A 21115-nucleotide genomic window follows, 5' to 3' on the forward strand; every position below is an offset into this window, starting at 1 on the left:
ATATTTGAGATTCCTATCAAATCAAGGCCTTTTTTGTACTCTGTTGAAGACATATTTTAAAACATAAATGAAGCACAGAAAATCAATAGCATCAAAGATAATATACTCTCATTTGATCCACCGAGTAACCTATGAGTTCCTAGCTTTTAGTACTTTATAAAATGCAGATCAATATTTAGACACAGAGAGGACCATGAGAATTGTCAAAGCCATCAACATAACATGCTATTTTGGGATAAATTTTAGCTACCATGGTAGCAAAGACAATACATTTTTAAAAGACGTTAAGTACATATCAGAAAATATTCAAGACCTCATGTAAATGTGTTTAATTTGCTGCACTCCAACAAAAGTTTATGACATTGCTAAGAGGAAGGATGAAAAAAAGAAGAAAGTACAAAGAAGACAGAAGGAAAGAAGGAAGAAAATTTGTTAAGCTGTTCTTTCAAAGTGTAGCATTTAATTTTAAAACTCTACGTCTCCTTGCTTTTTTTATGACAGATTTTTTTTGGGGATTTACGTGCATGTAGCATTGATACTCTGTATTCAGAAGTACAATTCTTCAATATCTTAAAAAGATTTTAATACTTCGCTTAAATGATCTGTACCCACTATTAAATCTTGCCAATAATTAAAGTCCAAGAATAAAGTAAAATTAAAATAGAAATACTCCTTGTCTGAAGTTTTATTCACTTTACAACTAACTCTTTTCCTGGCTTTAAAATGAAACACTACAGCCCATAAATTCCACAATGCATTAACGTCCTTTGGGGGACCTGGAGGCTCATGGGTTGAACAAAGTCTTACGCAAATTTGTCCAAAATTCATAAAACTTATTTAAATGTTGTCAAAATGTTCTTTTTTAAAGCTTCAGAATGAAGTTAAACTATGAATGCTTAAAATTTTAGTGTTCCACTTTTGGATTAAAAACACACAAACACATGACTTTCTCTGTGGAATACTAACTCATTTATAGCTAAATCATGTAACAGAAGAAAATCAAGTGATAAAATTTTTAATGAATTGACTTTCCTTTGGAAGTTTCCCTTGTAACTGATCTCATTTTGTAGCTCATATATTTTTCCTCGTAGCTTTTTTAACTTTCTAAAGTCATGATCATGACCTTGACTTTCTCTTGGTGTTTTATGTATTTCCTTATTTGTCATCATTTTCTTAGTTCTTTCCTTTTCTTAATCATGGTGTTACTAGTTTTTGGATGCTTACCAATCTGTCACTATGATTCAGGTATAAAGAACCCTTGAAACTATTATGCAACTATGCCTAATCCATAATATGGATCACTGTGACAATACATTATGGTATCTCCATGGGAGGGATTTGGGTAAGTACTGTGAAAAGATATTAAAATGGGTGCACAAAACACAGCTAAGTGCATTAAGTATGGTGAGAACAATATCTGGCAGGGGAAGCTGGCTCAGCTTCTCTTTTGCAGCCTGTTAGGCTACCACAGGGCAGCTGTGAAATTTCATTCAGGGAAACATATAAAACATTCTGGGCTAAAAGAGCTTAGGGTATGACAATCCTTTTTGAACAATAATCCGTTACCTTTTATCTTAGAAAAACGAAGCTAAATAAAATTTCCATGAAATCATATTCAAAGAAATGCTTGATTACATCAAAATGAGGGATTTGGGATAGCAACCACCATCCAGCCTGCTGCTAGCCTCATTATGGGACTGGTGCTTTTGTGCATGTGTATGTGTGAGCATCTGAAAGAGGGAATTTACAGTATTTATAGCTACCATAAGGCCAAAAACAAATCTTCGGAATAATCCATTATCATTTTTCATTTCTTATGTGTATGTACTACTTTTTAAAAATAATATACCTATGCCACTAATATTTTTAGCAATCAAGATCTTTTTTCTTTTTCCTGCTTTATTTCCCCAAACCCCCCTGTACACAGTTGTATATCTTAGTTGCCGGTCCTTCTAGTTGTGAGATGTGGGACGCCGCCTCAACGTGGCCTGATGAGCGGTGCCATGTCCGCGCCCAGGATCCGAACCCTGGGCCACGGCAGCAGAGCGCGCGAACCTAACCACTCGGCCACGGAGCCGGCCCTGCCACCAAGATCTTTATATGACCTAATTTTTAAATTTTTCTAACATCAGCTTTCTATACCAAGTTGTCTTGTTTCTCCACTTAAAAATACATTTAAAAATGATTTTTGAAAAATAATGTGTCTCTACTTCTACAAAATAATCCACAGAAAAGAAACCTTAGTTCCTAAATTCTCCAGCTAAATATTAAACTGAAAGCTTTCATGGAAATGGTTTCTCTATTACCTCCGTGCCAAGACATTGCAATGGTTAAGAAATTAAGGTGTTAAATTACAAAAAAAATTTAGAGAGTTTTCCTACTGGGTTTATTCACAGTGTCTACAGAATACCAAAAATACGGCTGACAGAGTAGTTTCAAGATCTAGGGGTACAGAATGGAGTGACCCTTCAAGCCATTTCATCTCATCCATTCCAGAACTAAGTCAGTTATGTTAAAGCAGGCCATTTATATATAAACCTGCAATGATCACAGTGAGTGTTTACTTCCCCATCAAATCCATCAGGTTTTCTGAACACGGAGGAAGAATCCTCTTCAGCCTGCTCCTATCCTTGTGGAAGGACAGATGTGTGTCCACACCACTCAGCTCCTGCCGAACCTTAGTACCTCCCTTCCTCTTAATCATGGCTGCACTACTAGATCAGTGTGAGGCCTTCTTGAAATTATTCCTGGAAATGGGATCTCTTCTTTCACTGATGGTTAAATGTATGCCGAATGAAAGCAAGGACATTTATGAATAGCTGTCCTAGTAGGAAGACCAAGATCAACCTCACATTCACCTATACTATATACCCACCCCTAGGAAAACAGGCCACCATGGATTTAGGTCTCTCTCTCCTGACCCCACCAGTAGCTGGGATATGGAACATGAGAGAGAGAATCTGCAGCCGCTATTTGCAAAACAACAGCCCATTTGCTGAGGTTCAGTAAGTTATCTAAACAAAATCAACCTTTCGGTGATCATCCATAAGCAGCTTCTTTCGAAAACTGCTGAATACTAAGCCAGTCTCAAGTTCTTTGGCATTGAAGTTTATGCTCAAAATTCATGAAAAGCTTTGGGCTTCCTAAGAAAGTACAGATTAATTTAGCTGCTAGAGATTTCAATTTGGCCTGTGTGTGTGCGTCTCAGGATTGAAACCTTATCCTTGATGTTCTTAACAACCACACAATCCTCTTGTTATTTGTTGTGGTTTGACGTGTACAATTCCCCAGGAGGGCAGGACTACACGTATGTGCTATGAATCTCAAGGAGACAGAATCAGAAACCGGAAAAAAACATTGAGCAGAGTCTGGAATTTCATTTTAATTTGTGTTACTAGAACTAACAAAATGTGCACATATATCAAGGGTAGAAAGAAAAGTTGAGAAGCAGTCTTGCGGGGTATTTACATTTCACTGCTTAGCATCAATACTGGCAAACATGGCTCAGATAATGCCCCTAAGAGGGAGGGGATGAGCTAGCCCACTTGGGAAGAAAGATGCTATAAAATTGTGTTTACTACACCTGTCTGCCCCTGGAATATCAACTTTCCTGAAATCGAAAGTTCCACATGTTGAATGTGGGATACAATATGGCTGGTCCAGTAGGCAAGCGCTAGTTTCAGCCTAACCTTTTGCACCAAATCAGCTTTGGAAAACGGCCCCACACGGGTATGCTGTGAGTTTTACAGTTGCAAAGGCTTTGCTCTCAAAGTGTTGGGGGATGGCATAAGAGGAGCCACAAGGCTCATTCTGACTATGGTTTGGCAGTCGGTGCTGCTTCTGTTTGCTGAGATCCTAGATAAATTCCACAGCAGAAAGAGTGGCAGACAAATGGTTACACAGTTGACGGGGCAACTTCTAGAACAATCCTCTATGGAGAACAGGACGGAAGTGGGGAGCACAGCACAGGCTCTGACACCAGAGCATTTAATGGTCTAGCCCAGCTGCATCCCTTACAAACCAGGTGACCCCAGACAAATTACTTAAATCCTTGCTTTTGACACTTCATGTGTAAAATGAGATTATAATAGTACTTTGTTGATAGGGTGCTGTAAGGATTAAATGAGATAAGCATGCAAAGCTCTGAGAAGAGTGTCTGGAATATAGTGACAGCCCAATAATTGCTAGATAATTTTATTATTAGCATCCCATTATTAGCAACTCCACGGGAAGGTTCTAAGAATAATTTAAGGCAAAACACGAATCAAATAATCAGAAGTGTTAAATTTTATGCCTACTAATTAGAGAAGCTGTTTTACTAAGGATGAGCCTTTTTCTTTTCTTTAGTTGAGAATTCAAGAAGCTTGGAAGAATTTATTCATGAGAATTTTAAAATAATTATATCTAGTTTACAAGAAGCACATCAAAATTTCTTTTCTTTCTTTTCTTTTCTTTTTTTTTTTTACTGAGGTAAAATGCGTATCCTTGAAATGCACAGATCCCAAGCGTACAATTCAAAAAATTTTGATAATTGTGTATAACAAAGAAACATCAGCCAAATCAAGATATAGAACATTTCCACGACCCTGGAAAGTTTCCTTTTCACCCTTCCAGTCACTCCTTACCACACCCCCTGACACACACCCCACCACCATAGTCAACCACTGTGCTGGTTTACTGTAGATTAGTTTCACCCATACTGAATATAAATTGAATCAGATTGTGTGTACTCTGCTGTGCCTGGCTTCTTTTTCCTAACATAATGCTTTTAAGATGTATCTGTGGCATTGCATGTATTAGTAGTTTGTTCTTATTTTCTGCTAAATAGTAGTCCAATGTATGAATATACTCAATTTGTTTATTCATCTCTTGCTGAACATCTGGATTGTTTTCAGCTATTGGCAGCTATGAATACAGTTGCCATGAATATTCTTGTACAACATTTTTGTGGATATGTTTTCTCTTGGATAAATACACAGAAATGGAATTCCTGGCTCAAAAGAAAGATAGATGTTTAACTTTATAAAACTGCCAAAGTGGTTGTACCACATCACACTCCGATCAGCAGTGTAGACGAGTTCCTGTGCACTGTACCCTCGTTGGTATTAGTAGTATGTCATTTTAGTTTTAGTCATTATTATTATTATGAAATGGTATCTCATTGAGGTTGTTTGTTTATTATTAATTTGCAGGAATTCTTGATACTTTCCGGACACAAGTCCTTTGTAACATACCTATATTATAAATATTTTCTCCTGTATATGACCCGCCTATTTTTTCTTTTTGGTGAGGAAGATTGGCCCTGAGATAACATCTGTTGCCAATCTTCCTCTTTTTTTTTTCTCCCCAAAGCCCCAGTACATAGTTGTATACCCTAGTTGTGAGTCATTCTAGTTCTTCTACGTGGGACACCACCACAGCATGGCTTGATGGCTTGATGAGTGGTGTGTAGGTCCATACCAGGATCCCAACTGGTGAACCCTGGGCTGCCGAAGCAGAGTGCACAAACTTAACCATTCGGCCATGGGGCTGGCCCCTCATTTTCTTAACAGAGCTTTTGATGAACAAAAGTTTTCAATTTTTATTGTCTAATTTATCAAATTTTTAATCAGTTTTCTTAAAGGCTATCAAATTTATTAAACTTTTCAAAGAACCAACTTTTGACTGTGTTAATATTCTCTATTGTTTATCTGCTATTTTATTTTTTTTTTACTCTTATTTCATCCTTTCTAAGTATTTTTGGCTTATTTTACTCATCTTAAACTTCTTAAATTAATGGCTTAGATCATTAATTTTAAACCTTCTTTCTTTCTCATAGCATTTGGAACTATAAATTTCCTCCTTAGTACTTTTTAGTAGCATCCCACAAATTTTGTTATGTTGTATCCATTATCATTCCATGGAAATATTTTCTAGTTTTCCTATGATTTTCAACTTAGATCCCTACATTATTTAGAAGTCGTTTTACTTTTCACAGATTTGGGGATTTGCTAGATATCATATTTTTACTGATCTCCATTTCATTCTCTTGGAGACAGAGAACATAGTCCAAAAGACTTCAATGTTTTGAAATTTAAGACTCTTTTATGGTTCAACATATGGTCTATCTTGGTGATCATTTTATATTTACTTGGAAAAAAGCTATTATAGTTTGGAACAGTGTTCTATAAATGTCAACAAGATCAAGGTGGTTAATAGTTTGGTTTAAATCTATATCCTTTCTAATTTTTTTTCTATTGTTTCGTGTGATTATTAAAAATTGTAATGTCCTCCTGATGAACGGGCCCTCTTCCCATTTTGATATTTTCCTCTTTACCTGTGTTAATACTCCTTGTCTTTAAGTCTACTTAGCCTGATATTTATATAGCCACTCCAGCTTTCTTATGGTTACTTTTGCAGGGTATATATTTTTCTATTATTTTACCTTAAATCATTTTATATCATTATGTTTTTATGTTTCATGTACATCTCCTATACAACTATCTTACTTGGATCTTGCTTTTTAAAAAGTTAGTCTGATAATCTATGCTTTCAACTAGATTGTTTATTCTCTTTACATTTAATATAATTATTGACATGGCTGGATTTTGTCTGCTATTTTGCTATTTGTTTTCTTTGTTTCTGTCCATTATGTGGCCCATTTTTCCTCCTCTTTTGTCTTCTTTAGGTTAAGCAAATATTACTTAGAATTCCAATTAAATTTAGCTCTACATTTTCTGTATTTTTTCTTTAGTGATTGCTGAGCAAAATGTTAACACATGTTAAAATCACTTATGGTTGAAATTTTATCCAAGAAGTTGTTAATTCATTACTGTAACTGAAATACTAACATTTGGTCACAGTAGCTTACAGTACTGTCATGAATTAGTGTTAAATAATTAACTCCTGTCCTTACTACCCAAGATACATTTTAAATCTTGCATGGTATTATTTGAACACAGCAGAATAAAACTAAAGCAAAAATTAATCTTAATGGAAAAGTAAGCGGTTGAAAACCTAGCTATTGAAAAAGATAACTAAAGTTACCAACTAATGGATTAATCTACTCTCTTTAAAGCTACATGCCTTTTTAAAAATAACATATCTTTTCTCGCCAACAAAATTTACTCTGATTTTTCTTTTTGGTTTAAAGTGGATCACCATATTACATGGGCAATAAGCATTGGTGATTCAAGCACATACGAAAAAATTTAGCAGGCTCCAAATACATGTTGGCATGTGTGCCCCTTCTACAATAGTAGGATGCTCCATGTTCCATTCCCTTAGGAAATGTTTTATGTGTTCTCTCAACAACTAGACACCAAACTCTGACTTCTCCCACTCATTCTTACCATACTGTCTCCTACTATACTGAGGAAACAGCAAGTTCAGAAGAAACTCCCTCAACTTCTGCCTCCCACCTGGCTCCTCTTGTCCACACTGACTGAGCCACCCATGCTTGCAGATATATCACTTCTCTCTCAGTCACCTTTTAACTCTTTCTTTATGTCTTCTTTCTCCTCAACACCTATAACAGGTAAATATGCTCCTAAAATAAAACAACATGGTCAACAACAGAAATCCCTACTTCTCTTTTCACTAAGCTTCTTGAAAATGTAGCCTGTCCTTGTTAACTTCAATTTCCTTATTGCCCATAGACTTCTCAAATTCTGTCTGGGGATTGTGCAAACGTAGAACTGTCCAGTCAAGGTCAACAAATGTTAACAGATTACTGGATCTAATGGCTTCTTTTCCAGGTTTTTTGGTTTTTTTTTTCCTGTGGAAGATTTGCCCTGAGCTAACATCTGTGGCCAATCTTCCTCTGTTTTGTATATGAGCTGCTGTTACAGCATGGCCACTGATAGACGAGTGTAGGTCCATGCCCAGGAACTGAACCTGGGCCCCCAACGTGGAGCATGTCGAACTTAACCACTAGGCCACTGGGGCTGGCCTCTCTGGTCTTTTTTTTAACTTGACTTGTGTGCAGCATTGACATCGTTTACTACTTCCTCCTTGAAATTTTCTTCTCCTTTGGTTTCTGTGATACCAAACTCTTCTGGTTTTCTTGCTGTCTCTTTGACTCTCTTTTCAGTTTTCCTCACAAAACCTCCAATGTTGTGTTATCCTTTTCATCCTCTGCCTTTTTCATTTTTATACTATCCATCTGCAATCTCACTCACTCTCCTAACTTCAACTATTGTTTATACACTGATGATGCTTAAATTTGTATCTTTTGTTTGTATTTCTCAAGTTGAATTTCAGAATTGCATGGAAAAATGTCTACTGGACATCTTCATCTGGATGTCCTACAGACACTTCAAAGTTGATATGCTCAAACTAAATTCATTGTCTTCCCCCCAAACTGTTCCTCTTCCTGTACCCACTATTAAACAGTGCCATCATCTACCCAGATGACACTTTCCTATCACGTAAATCATGAATCCAATCAGATATTAGTTATGTAACTTCTACTTCATTAAATATACTTCTCATGTCCATTCTCTCTTCTTTATTCCCATTGTCAATCAATACTTTAGTTTAGCTACTCACCATTTCTTCTATGGATTACTAGTATAGTTTCTTAACTAGTTTTCCTGGCCTCAGTCTCACTCCTTTCCCATCTGTTCCCCATAATCCCTTAAGAATGACCTACGAAACATGTAAAAGATTTCCTGGCACTCCTTGTCTAAGTGATGTCAATGGCTCCCACTGTCTTCAGGATAAAGTTTAAACTCCGTTGCTTGGCATAAAAGGCTATGAGCACTGAAGCCTATGCTTATCTTTCAACCTCATCATCCATCACTACCTGTGTACACTTTTACATCAGCTAAATAAGCTGTAGCAACTCTTTAGAGTTACTCAAATAGACCTTGATGTTTCACGCTACTGAACCTCTGTTTTTGCAGATTCCTCTGCTAGAACGTCATTCTCCTGCCCCTTTTTCTATACAAATCCCACCTATACTTCAAAACTTGGATCAAGTCTTGTCTCTTCTGGGAAACTTTCCCATAATTCCAGTTTTATTTATTTCCTCTTCTCTGCCCTCATAGTTTTTCCTGAGTCTATCTTTGTACTTTTCACCCATAATCATTTATTGATTGAATTCTCTATCTCATCCCATGAGGCTATTTGCTTCTTCAGAGCAGGCACAGCCCTTGTTTACCTTTGTATCTCCATCGCCTACCAATGGGCTTGGCACAGAGTAGTTTAAGAAATGTTTCTTGAACAAATCAACATCAAAGTTAATCTAATTTTCTAGTGACATACACATTATTTTAGCAGCACAAGACAATTAGCCATGATCACTAGACACTTCATTTAAAAAAAAAAAAAAGAAAACAACTAATAACTTTACACATGTTTACGGCCCCAGGAAGGGTTACAAGAAATATTGGGTAACACAAAAACTACTCTTGGAGACCCTCGTAAATCTTAGTTTCCAAAATCTAATGGGATATGGAAGTTTCTTTTCTCCAACAGGAGATTCCCAAGCCTGGGTTTCTGGCAAGAAGAGTGAAGATAGAAAATTATATAGGAGGTGAGCACAGAAAGGAAGGTAGGTATTGATCAGGGAGAAGGATGTAGAAAAACATTCTGCTGATGGCAAATGGAAGGTGTGTTTACAGCCACCTCTTGGAAGCCATGTGTGTATTTCCTGAGAGGTTCTGCTGTACCATTTTGTCTGTATTCTATCAGCAGCATCAACTCAACAAATCTTATCTACAAATCAACGTAAGGGGGAAAAAGTTTATTCCAAAGTGATTTCTTTTTCTTTTCCTGTGCTAGATGACAATTTTTAAATGATTAGGTTAAACAATGAAACTGCAATTTTTGTAGATCAAAACAGTAAAAAAAAAAAAAAGAAAAAATCTGAAACTTCATGTGCTTCAACAAAATAAAGAAAACGTAACTGTCATCACTAAAATAAATAAATTTGCACCAGCTAAAATGTACTAATTTTCTCACTATATTTAAATGAGTTATGAGATACAGCAGACATGAGAGTCCCTCGCCTCTGCTGAGCAAGACATATCCTCTGCCTGTAGACAGAAGGAATTTCTTGTTGTCACCAATGAAAATGTTGCTTTAGGAGAGTCAGGAGGTACAGGTGAGGACCAATGGGTGGATTTAGAGTAAGATATATCATTCTCATTTTGGGGATTCCGGCAGAAAGAAACCAAGAATTCACTCCACTCTTGATGCTCAAAGTGCGGTGTGTGAACTGGCGGTGTCTGCATTGTCTGAGAGCTTGCTTGAAATACGCTGCAAAGGTGTGGGCTCCACCCTAGAACTACTATAACAGAAAACGCCTTTTATCAAGACTCTCTTGTCCCCCATTGATTCCGGTGCTCCTTAATATTTATGAAGCACTGTGTCAGAACACTCGTTTTCAACTTAACTTTACATGGCAATCATCTGGGGATTTAAAAAATATTGATGCCCGAGCCCCAGTTCCAGAGGTTTACATTTAATTGGTATGGAGAGCAGTCTGAGCACTGGAGTTTCTATAAGCCAGAATAATAAAATTAGATGAGAATAACCAAATGATTCCAATGCAAAGAGAAAGGTGAGAACCACTACTTTGGACACAATTTAGGAAAGAAATTTGTAATGCCAAGGAACATTCGAAAGAACATTCTGAATTATAAGAAATTTTCACTATTATGGCACATATATACTTAGAGTTAGTACTATCATGAAAAGTAGCCAAAGCAAATGATAAAACCAAATGCCAAGGTCCTTTCCAGTTTTAGAAACAGAAAGTGATAGATATTCAATAGTCTGTCAAGAGGAAATAACAGTTTCCCTTTGCTTACAAGACTGTGTGATCTGTGTGAAAGAAGTGGATGAAAAAAATAGCCAGGGAAGGTAGGAAGAAAAAAAGTGAAAGATACCTTACTTTGATGATTTATGTACTAAAGTCAAAAAGTAATTTGACTGAATGATAAATGAAACACTAGACACTTGGTCTGTCACTACACTAGGTAATAAAAATATAACCTTAGAAGTATTCTGGTGAAAAAGTCAGAATAATATTCTAATATTTTATCTTTGGATGAAAAATCTTAAGATGTGTTCAGAAATAGAAAACTAAACACAACAGAATCAGAATTCAGACCAGCTATTCCGTAGTAGTTCATTCAAAGTATTTCTGTATTAGCTCTCTGAAATCAATCATTTGCAGATTTATACCTCAGAATTAACTTAATCATGCTCTGCAAACTGCTTAATATGACTATTTCAGCATCTTTTTGATGGAGACACCATCTGACTCAAGAATGCACCCTTTCAGAATGCAGGTTTTGTAAAATTCATAGCAATAATAAGAAATGAGAAACACAGTATCACCTGCATAATACATCAATGCTGTCTAGAGTGTTGACACTTTAAATATTAGTAGCAATTAAGAACTTATACTCAAATATTTTTTTTTTTTTACAAGAAGCAATGTTATAAAAGGGAAGGACCTTCAGAAGAACCAAGAGAGAATACAGTTTTCAGTACTTTGATAAATCTCAATCAACACATTTTAAATAATCAAATCAAATCACAGGATTTTGGAGCTTGAAATAATTTTAACATCTGCAGTGTGGCAGAATGGCACAATTCAATTTGCTAAATTGAGTTGAATCTGCTTGAAGACTTTACTTCTCAACTAAAAGACCTTGCCATTGATTCCATTCTTTTTAGCTCTGGATATAATTTTATCCAGCTAGCATCCTGAAGGCATTTACATTTATACTTAGATGGATAGTGCCTTTTGGAGGCAATCTGACGAAATGCCAAAGAAGACATTTAATAGTTAGACCTGCTAAAATATACAGCTAGGTCATTCCCTAAAAATGTAACTCTTCTAATAAGCTTTTGTGAGTATCTGAAAACCCAAAGATGTGGTTTTAAGTGCATATTACCTTTATCCACAGAAATATATATAAATATTTAAAGAATACATGCTAGCTACCCCTTAATGGTGAATTAAATTTGAATTTCCAGAGAAACCAAGGAGGCTGAAGGACATTTAGATTAAATGTTGAACAAAAACAGAGCAGCCCTGTAGTTTGGAGACCACATGCCAATGATTCAGACACTCAATCACACAGGAGAATCAATGCATTGTGATTTTCATAGAAAGGAGAAAATGGAACCTAACACATAATTACATGGGAAAAGGACATTTCATTTTCAAACACTTATAAGTATAATCAGTTGTTGTAGAAAAGGAAAAAAGAATATAACAGATGTAAGTAAAATATCTTACAGTAGCATTTCCCATCCCAATTGACATTTGGCTGTAGGAGACCTGTACTGCGTCCAAGCAGCAATACTGTGAGGAGGTCAAGGACTTGGAATCTGCATCAAGGCTAAACAGATTCACATCCCAGCTCTGCCACATCCCAGCTGGTAACCTAACCTTTCTGTACCTTGGTTTCCTCAGCTATAAAGTGGAAATAAGAATAGGACCAACTCACAGGGGAGTTACGTGAATAAAACAGCTTGAAATACGTAGAACATTTAGAATGTTGCCTGGAAAACAGTAAACACTCAACAAATGCTTCTTTTTCCTTTTCTTTTTCTTCTCCTTCTCCAACTCCTCCTCCCACTCCTGTTCCTTCTCCACTTCCTCCTCCTTTTCTGTTTTTCACATAAATAAGGGACAGGTATGGTATTTGTTTAGACTTACGTATTACTCTAAACTTAATATTATAAACATGCAACCAGTAATATTTCAGTTGGAGATAAAATGCTGTCTTTATATTGGTTTGTCTGAGTTTGGTAGTCGGTCAATTACAACGGTCAATCAATGCTGTACCTTCCTAAGGAGTCTGTGCACAGTAGATGCCATTCTCTTTGTTTAGATTTTTTCACGTTCTTTTCTCCAAATTATTTAGAGAGCTTAGAATTTCCTCTCAACCCTGAAGGCTAATAAAACTTCTCCAAACAACGAGCCTGAAACTTCCAGAGGCTCTGCCTAAACCTAATCTAAATATAGCATGAAACTCAATGTACAATTGAAGATTCATCAAGAGTGATTTAGCAGACTGTAGCTCAGTTTGGGTCCTGTGAATGAGAAACCCTGTTGTGTGCCTTTCGTGTGCAGCTGCTCAAAGGTATTTTCTGCTTTCATATCAAAGACGAAGGAAAATCTCCTGGAAAGTGAATGTGTAATCATGGCAGCTGTGGACTCCACTAAGAAAATTGACTACCTTAACCCACAGAAATGTCCCAGAAAGACTCAGAGCCATGGTAATCCAATATCTAAGGGAGATGATGTTGTAAAGGCAGAGTCTGGTTTCTAGCTACATATTGACTGCTTTGAAAAATGCCACCCTCTTTTCCAGAAAAGGACAGACCTCTAAATTAAACTGCTTTTAAGAATAGCCAATTAAGTCAAGAAATAAAACGTGCTGAATTTCTTTGCAGCAACACATAGCAATTTGTAAAAATGTATTAGCTTGCATTTTTTAAAATAATTATTCTCAGTAAATGTGAGAAAATCTTCAAATTAGGCACCCTTTTTCATTATTACCTTGACTTTGCAAAAATGTTAAGCTGGAGGGGGATAGGGAGGACAATTCGGAATTCTGTTTTCAACATGCTTGAGTAATTAATGAGGTTAGATTTCAATTGGCAATCCTTCTTGCATCTCCATATTCCATAAAATAAAGAGCAATGAGAGCATGCTGTCTTAATGATGGTACTATAAACAGTAATGTGAGATTTCCCTTAAGTACTGTTTTGAAGGAACATTTATCTCAATACTGGTCAGGTTGCTCTGTTCTAACTGCACTTGAACGATTTTAGGAAAAGTGCTTCTATAAACAACTCTAGACATGAAAAGAATTCCACAGTATAGATACATTTGAAATCGTATTGTGATATTTTGGAATTCTGATGGATACTTGCTGCATATCAATGACTTAAATATTGCCTGAAAATCCAGAAGTCAACTTTTCTGGTACAAGAAAAAAGCAAAAAAGTCTTCCCCTTAAATCTTGGAATTTCCTTGACTCGTTTTCTCAGAGTCATAAGGCAGTTCTAATGCACGGCATTAAGAAAATCTTCAAAGTTTTATGATTCCTTTCTGCATTAGAGAAAACTAAGGATTTTTCTTGGGATAATTGGCAATATTCTAGAAAACTATTTCCCAAAGTGTACTCCACAAAACATAAAGTCCATGAAATGGTATTTACAAAAAAGCTTTATGACCAAATAGTGGAGAAATGCCAGCTACTAAATCTTTATTATCATCTTGAAGTTTCTTTAGAATACATGCTCTCTGAAAGCAGGGAAATTTGTCCAAGCCTTGCACATTACCATAGCTCCAAGCCTGTAACAATGCCTTGCAATTAGCAGGCATTCGGCTGGAATAAATGAATGAACGAACAAACGAACATTAAAAGCTTTGAACAGTTCTCCAGCAAAGAAACTTCTTTCATTTTCTTTCACTCAGAATGTCTCATACCTATTTGATCACAGGAATCTTTCTTTGTTTCTGTTAGCATTATAGAATATTTTAGGCATACTGTTTTTTTTTAAAGAGAAGACAGCATAGATAAGAATATTATGAACACACATGTAACCCCTATTCATATTAAGAATTAAATGTAACAAATACAACAGAAGTCTCTTGGGGACCCTTCCTGCAGTTCATTTGTCTCATCCTTACAAATCCTCCCTCAAAATGAGGTAATCTCAACATTAGGATTTATGTTCATTTACTAAGATGCTGCTCTGAGAAATTCTGAACTGAATGATTACTGAAGGCCCTTCAAGGGCTAAGATTTTAATTCATTTCTAGATAATATGTATGTTGCAAATGGTCTTCTGTAAAACGATCCACTTATTGCTTTAATACAATAACGAGTAAGAAATTAATGAAATGAAACACAACGTTACAGAAATAAGACGATGGACATGATGTAATAATGATATCTATGAAGAGGTTAGGCAGTTTCTTTTTCAAAAGGATTGATCCAAATTTTAAAAATATATATCTATATATAGATATAGGTACAGATATCTATAATATCTATACCTATATCTAAAGACAAAGTGACCTAAGAAAACATAGAAGCATTTACTTAACCTAGACTGAGCAATTTAGGAACTATTCCCTACAATTACAGAGGAAAATATCCCTAACAATGTGTATAATGGATTATGACTTACTCACAAAACTATCTGGGACTGCAAAAGAAAAATTGTGTCTAGATCAATGTCACAGTGTGCACACATTTGCATAATGGATGCTGCTAAGAACAGGAGACCCCCTTCCTGAGCCAAATAAACGATTACTAATGAAAAACAATCTCTTTTATCAAAATCCAGCATACTATGGTAGAGAAACACATATGAGCTAACATAGTCTAATATGAAGAGAACTAGTTTTAAAAATTTAGTCAATATCTTTCACGACCTTGTTTTGATATAACCTTTCTTCCAAAAATTTTCAAATACCATTATAGATATTTCTAAATTGTCTTAGAAAACCTTTGTATGCTGCTAACTAAATTTTTTTGTATGTTTAATTTTTGTCCCTTGCTTCATATAAAAGATAAAAATGCCTAGTCAAGTATATTCTCATGTTGCTCTATTTCCTAATTTTATTTATGAAGGATGTTGAATAGTCAATTTAGTGAAAAAAAATAGTTGAACTCAATACCTGTGCTGTGTAGATAATCCCATATGCAATTAAACCAAGGACTAGATTGACAAAGAATAGCAAGATGTGTGGATAAACTGTCACTTTATCATTTATCATTGGTGTCATGTAGTCTTATAGGTAGATACAAAGATTAGAAATTCGTTCCACTATTGAAACCATTTCACTTTTCAGGCCACCTCACTGAATTCTTCCTATGCTACATACCAACGGGGAGTGAAAAATAACCTCACTCTATATTTAGGGGCCCAAGTCCTTTCTCACAGTTAAATGAATGCAATGGGTTAGTAAGTAAAAATATTTATGAGAGAAAAGTATCAGTTCCTACCTCCGTTATCTTTTAGATGTAGTGCTATCTTGGTATCATCTGGAAGAGAAATTCAAAGTTACTACAATAGAAAAAACTTCAAAGGTGCATACATCTCATGACCAGTAATTGTCTACTAATGACTTAACAGTAACATGAATAGATTTGAGATTTTAATGAGCTAATTTCCACTGCAATGGGAGCGAGTCCTAGCCTTACATGATATAGTACTAAAATTTCTTACTGAGATTGTAAGATCAAGACTTTAGTAAAGTATTATAGGATTCTTAAGATCTGTGGAAAAGTACAGCTATAATTTAACTTAAAATACATTTATTTTCATTATTATATTTTTGTTTTTACCTTTTTCTTTTTTGAGGAAGATTAGCCCTGAGCTAACATCCACTGCCCAATCCTCCTCTTTTTGCTGAGGAAGACTGGCCTTGAGCTAATAGCTGTGCCTGTCCTCTATTTTATATATGGGATGCCTGCCGCAGCATGGCTTGATAAGCAGTGTGTAGGTCCACTCCTGGGAGCTGAACTGATGCTGAAGTGGAATGCACAAACTTAACTGCTATGCCACTGGGCTGGCCCCAAAATACCTTTACTTTTAATTTTCCAAAATGACTTATTGTAATTAGACTCTATAGTTATGGCCTTTGTTATTCATTTTAAAAATCAAGATCAAGGAAATTCCAAATTAACTGGAACAGTAAAGATTTGTCAATATTTAAAAATTTAATTTTAAAAGTTATACGCTTATTCATTGCTAAAAAATACAACCAAAATCATGTGTGAAAAGGTCTTGTCCTTAATGAACAAAATGTGGGACATGCTTTTTTAATTTCAGTGGTTATATTTCATTTTAAAGACTAGGATTCAAATTGCAGAAATATTTTAGGCTATATAAAAATCCAAAATAATATGGATTAAAATATTAAATTAGTTTTAAAAGCAATAAAATGTATTTAGCAGCTGTCTTACACCTCATTTTATCACTTTATTCCAGTTAACTTCTAATATCCAATTAAATTTCAATCAAAAGCAAAAGTTTCCAATTTAATTTAATTTCTTATTCAAATGAAAGCAAAGTTTATGACAATAAACAAAACCATTGTTTTCCCCTTAGAGCTTACAGTTGGCTGACCAGTCTCACATTTCTCCTTAGCGGTATCATTCAGAATAGAAGGTTAATAAAGGTTGGCTAATATACTTTCTTCTCCTAATGAGTTGACCCATGCATTAATGTTCTGTCATATTTTTGCCTTTCCTAGCAGAGCAAATGTTTTTCAAGAACAATTTCTCTGACACAGACATCTAGACGTGTATATGTCTATAGGTTACAGACCAACATACTTTATTGACTGTATTCAAGCAAATATTAAAATTGCATGTGAGTAGAATTGTATATTGTTCAGAATCCAAAATCAATGGATATTTCATATACATTTTGCCTTTCTATCCTGTGACTGAAATGTCGAATTCAGTTACTACAAAGTTTAGCCATACGAAAAGAAGTCTCTATTTCTTTTCGAGGGAGGACATTTAGCTAGGATCACTATTAAAAGCTAAGTCTTAAGAAAAGGCACAGCATATTGAAAGAATCCCAGCACATATTTTTCCTCCATAATAATTGTATCTTTTCCCCTTTAGAAATCCAGTTAGCTGAAGAATAACTTTCCCTCTAGAGAGCTAGTCCAGGACATGTCAACACAGTGACTTTTCTATCTTTCAGGGAAAAAGCAAGAACATCTCTGGGGCACCTTCTGTGGGCAGGCTGGTGGGCAGCTGGGATGTCGCCGCTCTTCTGGTGGTCGTTAAGACCCTGAATTGTGTGGTTGTCATTCGTATGGTTGTGGTTGTTTGAGAAGAACTTTCCGCTGGCTCTGTGTTCTCACACATCTTCTCTTTTGACTAATAAGAAAAACAAAAGGGAAAACAATGTAAGAGTGATCATACATGTATTTTTAAAAGTTCCATCAAAGAAATTGTCATTTTAAAGCTGTAAAGCACAAAAAGTTCTCAAATCAAGATGAGGAATAAATTATTTTTGTACAACATTATATTTGTAGGTTTTACTAATTTACAAAGTATATAAAATAGACCAGAGAAAAAAATTGGATGTGATAAAGCATTTCCATTTATAGATATTTGCATGTCATCATTTTCTGCTGTTAATCTTTCATATTTTTGTTTATACCTTGCTCTAAATTTTCTATCAATATATTTATAAAAGATAGGATGTCAAAAGGGAAAAGCTCATACTACAAGAAAAAATGTGCATAAAGATAAGGTTTCAAAAAGCTTGCTTACGTGAAGAAAGAACGCATTCCCTTCATATCAAATTGATAATGCTAAATTCTAAAAATCTCACTCATGTAATCACTTAGCCTGTCTTTTCCCTCGCAGACTTATACTAAAGACACCTGGAAAAGGTTCATATCATATTTTTTATTTATAGCCCACAAACATAAATCCTATGACCTTCACCAGTAACAACCTCCAACATCCAAACTTTTCTGGTTTAGAAGCTTCTCTCCACCTCTTTATGCTTCAATGGACTCCATCCCTCTGGTAGGCCTTGAATAGATGGTACTCATCCAACTTTCGAAAATTATTATAAAATAAATAACTTTCTTAACCTTCTCATCATTAGTGAAGTACAATGCCCCTTATCACTGGTTCAGGAGGCATTCCTGAGACAGCTTCCTTTTTACTAGCTGGATATGACACAAGTTTATTCTCCACTTCAACTCCCATCATTCTAGGGGCCCATTCAATTCCTCCAATTTCAGTTCCTGCACCTTGTCAGCCCCAGTGATCTCATGATCCTCTCCTTGGTTCGTTCCACTTTAGTTATCTTCCCCACAGCCTGGACCTTATCTGCAGTTGGAAATGCTTTAGTTCAGAAATCATAAATTCATTATTCTATTTTCCGTCTTTCCATGAACCTGTTCACTCAAATTCTCTTATCTTTTGACCACATAGAAAACCCAAGCACAATGATTTTCTTCTTTACTCTCCTTTTTCCATCACTTCAATTTCTCTTTTCAATAACTTCAAGCATCTTGCCTTGTTTTGGTTTTTTTCCACAACACCTTTACAGAAAATCCCCAATATTGAATGTAGTACAGATATCTGCCTCTTCCCTGCCTGCAGCAAAGCCAGGCACAGCTGAAAAACAATCACACACTGAGAGCTCTACAAACTCACCTCTTGCATCCTCACTGGGGGGCCTTCCATATTGCTTGGCAATACTGCCCCACTTTGCTAATCTCTCCCATAATCCTCAGTATCAATTTCAACCCCTCTCCACTCTACTTAAAACTACAATCCCATAATTCCTCTCACAATTTTACTCCATGGGCTCACCTTTAATTTCTTTGTGGAAGAGTCATCATCAAAAATTCTTTAAATTTCTTTGCAAATCAGCATTCTTGCTTGAATCTGGACTGACCTATCCTTTCCTTCTGTCATCACGGATGGAGTCCATTATTTATAGCTAGCTATTCTCCATATCTCTACTTGGCCCAACCCAGCCCACCTTCTCGGGTGTTGTGAACTTGCTCACCTGATTCCACCCCTTCTCTACCATGTTTTCAATCTCTATTTTTCCATTGCCTTGTCACCATCAGCACATGAACATACTCAAGCATGTTCAATCTTATTTTAAAAGCCCAGTCCTCCCTGTTTTCCACAACGCATCCTGACACTATCCTACTCGCCTTCCATTCAGTCATAATTCCAGAGAGGTTCGTCTGCCCTGGTCTTCTCAGACTCCCACATCCCCACTTACGGCAATTCTGTTTTTACCCGATCCAACTTACTTGAAATTTCTCATATCAGTGTTTCTAAATATCTCCTTGTTTACTAAATCTTCCATGGTATGCTCTTGATATCTCATCAACATTTGGCACAGTTGTCCACTTTCTAATCTCGCTGCCACACTCTCATCATTTTTATGATACCTCTCTAACAACTCCTTCATTTCCTTGTGATTGTGTCTATCCTTTAAATGTTGGTATGTCTTACATATCTTTCTTGACTCCTCTTTTTGCTGTATGCATTCTCACTAGCAGTTTTCACCACACTCATGATTTCAATTAACATCTTTATGTTGATTATTCATAAATCTGTATCTCCAGTCCTCATCTATTTCTTGACTTTTAGGCCCAAATGTTCATCTATTTGACTCATGCATATGGATATCACAGACATCTCAAATACAATAAGTCTAAAATGACTTATTATTCTCCTCAAATGTTTCTATTCTCAAAAAATAGTTTCATCACACACCTAATGTTTAAGGGAAAATCCTAGACTTATTTTGCTTATGGCAGTAAAGGCAGACTAAAGACTGTAAATGCCCCTCCTGCTACAATACAAGTAGGTTCTGGATAAAACATGAGTTTTAAAGCATTACTAGGATTTTCAGGAAGCAAAGAAAATCTCCAAAGGTGCCTTTCCTTTGTCTCTCCTTCAAAACAAAACAAAGCAAAAGCTGCGTGCTGTGAAGAGAGTAGGAGCGGTACACATTAAGCAAAGTAAAAAAATCAGGGTTTGCTCTAAGGGGAAAAATGTCAAAAGTCAATACTGCTCTGTGGAGATGAAGCCTTGCACCAGCAGTGGATGGGGGCGATAAATCTCAACCTCTGCTCCCCATATTAAGGCAGGGACATACGGTAGCCCCAAAAACCCTCAGCTTCCCATAATCAAACACTCTTTAGTGGAAAGCATCACCTACCAAAGTCCTAGGGAGTAAGATCAGACAAACATGCACTTTTAATTGAAGAACACGAGGTAACACACACACAAAAAGAGGACTCTCACAAGGCCAGCAAAAGCAATGAGCAACATATTTAGACTACCAAAAACTTTAGATATTGGGGTCATCCAATATAAAATATATAAAAATCATATATGAAATATTTAAGGAAATGAAATAGTAGCATAGACTATAAACATGACTTGGCAGATTTAATTAAATTTAACCAATTAACACATTTAACTTAATTTAAATTTAGAGTGTCAAATTTAAATTTTAGAAATGAAAAATATATTTGTTAAAATTGTTACCTCAATGGATAGGTTAAGTAGCAGATTAAACAAGATGAAGGAAGAATTAATGAGCTGGCAAATAGATTTAAAGAAATTCCCCAGGATGT

General features: G+C 35.7%; 1 protein-coding gene across 2 annotated transcripts in view; it reads right to left on the reverse strand.

Moving 5' to 3' along the window:
• The window catches only part of PLXDC2 (plexin domain containing 2), a 412633-nt gene that overhangs the window by 48162 nt on the left and 343356 nt on the right, over positions 1-21115 (reverse strand). For both annotated transcript variants that reach the window (XM_070255121.1, XM_014737064.3), the window contains exons 12-13: positions 17714-17864; positions 15972-16010 (exon numbers count right to left, since the gene is read on the reverse strand). In XM_070255121.1, coding sequence (XP_070111222.1) covers positions 15972-16010; positions 17714-17864 — 190 coding nt within the window. The remainder of the gene's footprint in view (positions 1-15971; positions 16011-17713; positions 17865-21115) is intronic.

This window comes from Equus caballus, chromosome 29 (genome assembly GCF_041296265.1).
Source record: "Equus caballus isolate H_3958 breed thoroughbred chromosome 29, TB-T2T, whole genome shotgun sequence".
Classification (NCBI taxonomy): Eukaryota; Metazoa; Chordata; class Mammalia; order Perissodactyla; family Equidae; genus Equus; species Equus caballus.